Consider the following 4,806-nt stretch of genomic DNA (forward strand, 5'->3'; position numbering starts at 1 on the left):
GACTAAGGAATGCTCCCTGACTAATGGAGCACTTAAGAGAACAGAACAATTTCTGTCATTTCTTTCAAACCTTCAGATCCATTCTTAGGACTGTTTTCAGTTTACCTTGGAATGTGTATGGAAAAAAATTGTCACGCTCTTGAAAGCAATTTATGGGACTGATTTTCTACATGAAGTTTGCACAAAAATTAAGCTGGACAAATAATGTTTACTCGCTCAGCCGCGCTGATTGTAATTGAAGCTCTTCAAGGTATGACTCACCTGCCACCAATTCCTCAACCCCCTGTAAACCTTGGTACAAGAGATATGTTTCAAATTGAACTCACAAAACAAATATGTTTGTCTGATATTGTGTGGGAGTGCCTGTGAAAGAGGACACAATGTACAGGCTGGGTGGCACTCACACTCAGCTTATAGGATGCTAATTGTCTCATTTTATCATGGCTCCATCTGTGCTTTTATGTAGCCCAAAAATGGGCTTCTTCAAAGAGGGAATTTGCATTTATATAGAGCCTTTTTCCATTACATCTAATTGGTACTTTACTGCAATAAGATAAGCTAGTCATGTGACGTATGGCGTTCATTGTTGTAAACTGAAAGGGTCCACTTACACTTACACTAAACAATCCAGCACTGAGATAAATTATCGTTAGAGTGACATGGATTATCGGGTAACATTTGGAATCCCTGTTTTGCTATTCCCTGTCTGTTTCTTTGTTGACGCTACCAGTCACAACTGGTAGAGAAGGGCTTTGGAGACGGGAGAGGTAAAGGAGGTCTGGGCTGCCCTGCTCAAGTTACTTACCCCTGGGTTCTTTTTTAGAAAATATCCTCTCCCCAGTTCGCACCCTACAATAGATTCCTGATGCAGGTGAATGGAAGAATGGGGAGCATTACAAGAGGAGTCATCCTCCTTTCTGCTACTGGCTCTGCATTAATCCTGCTCATTTCAATGGAGCCATACGTCACATGAGTAGCTTATAGTATTGCAGTTTTATCCATGAAAGCCTTTGAACTGTAAATTGTAGATTGCAACTGCAATTCATGTCCCACTGAAATGAAAGTAGAAAGCTCTGGAAATATATAGCTGAACTGGCAACACCCATGGGAGAGAGAGCCAGGGTTAATTTTTCAGGCCCGTGACCTTTTGTCAGAGTGGGAAAGGTCAGAAATGTTTTGAAGTGAAAGGAGAGAAGTGATGTGGGGGGGGGTGGGGGAGGGGGGAGGTGGTGGGAGAACTAAAGGGAAGGTGCATTAAGGAGCAAAGGGCCGGAGAAATTAAATGGCCAAAGACTGGGTACAAAGCCAAAAGGGAGAGAGGGATGAGCCAAGTAAAGAAACAAAATGCATGTCTGGAAGAGGTGTGAATAGGTAGGAAAGCTGCCATCCAAACACAAAGTGAAGGAAATAAGAGAGAAACAAGGTGGAAACAAATGAATTAGGAAATAAACGCAAACTACATGGAGGCAGAGATTATGACTTAAAAGTTGTTGAACTCAATTTTGAGGCCAGAAGGCTATAAAGGATCCAGCTGAAGGTTGTTCATTGATTTTGTGTTGAGCTTCATTGGAACACTGTAGCAAGCCAAGGAGAGAAAGGTGAGAATATGAGGTAGTTGACAAATGTCCTGCTGGATTTAGATTTTATGAGCCCTGTGGATCGGCCTGAAATTTGTCTCTGTCTCAGTGTGAGAAATTACTAACCTGTCCTTCCATCTTCCATATCTCCCCCCTTGAGCCCTCACTGTAAAGTACTTCTTAATAAATGGAATGTACTTTTGCAAAGACGCAACCCACAGAATTGGGCTATAACTCCTTCCTGATGTGAAGCAATGTATTCATGCTTTCACATTCGAAGTACAAAGACAGGTTTCGCCTGGGAAACAGATACACTCTCATGCGTCAAATGTAATATTCTGACTTTTCCTTTAACTCTGCAGTGTTTCACTGGGGAATGTAGGCTGCCTCAGGTGCTGTGTGATGATGATAAAAAGGATTTTTTAATTTCCAGTGACTCGTTGCTGAATGTGATGTATTGTTGCTTGATACCAGGTGACAGATGGAGGAACTATCAAACAGAAAATATTCACATATGATGCCCTGTTCTCTACAAATTACACACACATTGATGAATATCAGAAGAGGGAGGACCTGGTCTATCAGTCCACTGTGCGGTAAGTGGACTTTTATTTGTTCACAATAGTTGGTCACTATCCAATTCACACAGACATTTTGCTCTCAGCGGAGGAGATGAGAAAACATATTATTTTATATAAAAATTATTCACATAAAATGGGATTCTCTGGTGACACAGCTGCCCTTCACACAGAAACTCAAAGCAGGAACAGACCATCCAGCCCATCAAGTCTTCTCCACCATTCAACATTGACTTAGTCCAACCCTGTCAGAATTTTATTCGTTCCAAAGAGATCCCATCTTACTCTTATTCAACCCAATCTCTCCTCAGACAACAATCCTGCTCTCCCAGGAATCAGATTAATAAATCTTTGCTGCACTCCCCTTATTGCAGGATTATTTCTCAGCTAAAAATCTCTAAATTGTTCACAGTACCCCAGGTGTGGTCTCACCAAGGCCCTGTATGACACTTTGATCCAGTCCTCAAATCCTCTTGAAATGGAGGTCAATATAATGTTGGAAACAATGCTCTGTAATTCTAACCAAAGTAGATTATTTCATATTTATCCTTGTTATACTGCATCTGCAATGTATTTGCCCACTCACTCAACGTATCTAAATTGCCTTGGAAACTCTTTACATCCTCCTTATCACTCACAATCCCACCTGGTTTTGTGTCATCAGTAAATTGAGAAATGTTATATTTGATTTCCTCTTCCAAGTCATTGATATTTATTGCAAATAATTGGGCACAAACACTTATCTCTGCAGTACCCCATTAATCACCACCTTCCACTCCAATAAATACACATTTATTCCTGCTATCTGTTTCCTGTCTGCTAACTAATTCTCAATTCATGCCAGTATATTATCTTCAGACCCACGTGCATAATTTTGCACACTCAACCTCTTATGTGGGACTTAAGCAAAAGCTTTCTGAAAATCCAAATGCACCACATCCATCGGTTTGCCCTCGTCATTCCTACTTCTTCAAAAAAAATCCAGTAGGTTTGTCAAGCATGATTTATCTTTCATAACTTCAGGTCGACTTTTTCTAATCGTGTTGATATTCTATTAGTTTCCTGTTATCACATCCTTTGTAATAGACTTGGCATTGTATTGTAAAATAAATTGTATTGTACTTTTTACCTATGACTGATATTAGGCTAATCAGTCTGTACCACTTGTATTCTCCATCCTTTCTTATTAAATAGTGCGCTTACATTGACCATCCTCCAATCTGCTGGGACTATTTTAGAATCTACAGAATTTTGGAACATGATTTGATTTATTGTTGTACCCATGTACAGTGAAAAGTTTTGTTTTGTGAGCAGTACAGGCAGATGATAACATATAAGGACATACAGATCATAGCATGTTTCGACAGTGTGAGGTATATAGAGTTACGGCTGCATAGTTGGTGCACAAAAGCAAAGTCAATATTAGATTTGAAATCAGAGATGACCATTCAGCAGTCTAATAACAGCAGAGAAGAATCTGTTCTTGAACCTGCAGGTATGCGTATGTTTAAGTTTCTTTACCTTCTGTCTGACGGAAGAGGTTGAAAGAGGGTGCTGCTGGGAAGGGAAGGGTCTTTAATGATGTTGGCAGCCTTTCCATGGCAATGAGAAATCCATGGGTGTAAGTCCAAGGTTGGCTTGCACAATGGTCTGTGGTGTGTTCACAACCTTTTGTCGTTTCTTGTGGTCCTGGGCAGAGCAGGACAACTAACATCTCCATTATTTTCATGCTTGCCAGTTCTTTCAGTTCGCTGGGATGCAGATTATCTGGAGCTGGGAATACATTTGATTTTATTACCAATTCATTTCTCTGCACTTTTTTCACTAATACTAATTGCCTTCAATTCTTCTTTCTCATTAGACCTTTGGTTCCCTGACATTTCCAGGAGGTTATCTATGTCTTCTCCTATGAATACAGAGCTAAAGTTGTTGCTTATTTTTCTGCATTATTTATTTCCCATTTTTATACTGTGAAGGATCTACATTTATCTTCACTAATCTTTTGCTTTTGCCAGAAGCTTGTAAAGTCCACTTCTATCTGCCTTTCATGTTTACTCTCAAACTCTATGTTTTCCCCACTTAATCTGTTGATCCTCCTTTGCAGAGTTCCAAACTGCTTTCAGTCCTCTGGCTTGCTTCTTGTTTGAACAATTTTATATAACACTGCTTTTGATTTAATACCATACTTTATTTTTAATTAGCTACAGTTAGGCCACTTTTCCTCGTGTGTTCTGGTCCTAGAAAGGAATGTTTAACTATTACAATGCATGATTTAGAGATGCCAGTGTTGGACTGGGGTGTATAAAGTTAAAAATCACACAACACCAGGTTATAGTCCAACAAGTTTAATTGGAAGCACTAGCTTTCGGAGCGCTGCCCCTTCATCAGATGGTTGCTAGTGCTTCCAATTAAACCTATTGGACTATAATCTGGTGTGTGTGATTTTTAACCTATTAAAATGCATGTTTTCACTATGTAAATGTTATCCATTGCTTATCTACCAATGTAGGAGAAAGTGAGGACTGCAGATGCTGGAGATCAGAGCTGAAAAATGTGTTGCTGGAAAAGCGCAGCAGGTCGGGCAGCATCAAAAGAGCAGGAGAATCGACGTTTCGGGCATAAGCTCTTCTTCAGGAATGAGGAGGGTGTGC

At 40.0% G+C, this 4,806-nt stretch overlaps 1 protein-coding gene across 1 annotated transcript in view; it reads left to right on the forward strand.

Moving 5' to 3' along the window:
• The window catches only part of igsf21a (immunoglobin superfamily, member 21a), a 384,953-nt gene that overhangs the window by 141,340 nt on the left and 238,807 nt on the right, over positions 1-4,806 (forward strand). The window contains exon 3 of the mRNA XM_043675638.1: positions 2,052-2,173. Coding sequence (XP_043531573.1) covers positions 2,052-2,173 — 122 coding nt within the window. The remainder of the gene's footprint in view (positions 1-2,051; positions 2,174-4,806) is intronic.

Source organism: Chiloscyllium plagiosum, chromosome 34, assembly GCF_004010195.1.
Source record: "Chiloscyllium plagiosum isolate BGI_BamShark_2017 chromosome 34, ASM401019v2, whole genome shotgun sequence".
NCBI lineage: Eukaryota > Metazoa > Chordata > Chondrichthyes > Orectolobiformes > Hemiscylliidae > Chiloscyllium > Chiloscyllium plagiosum.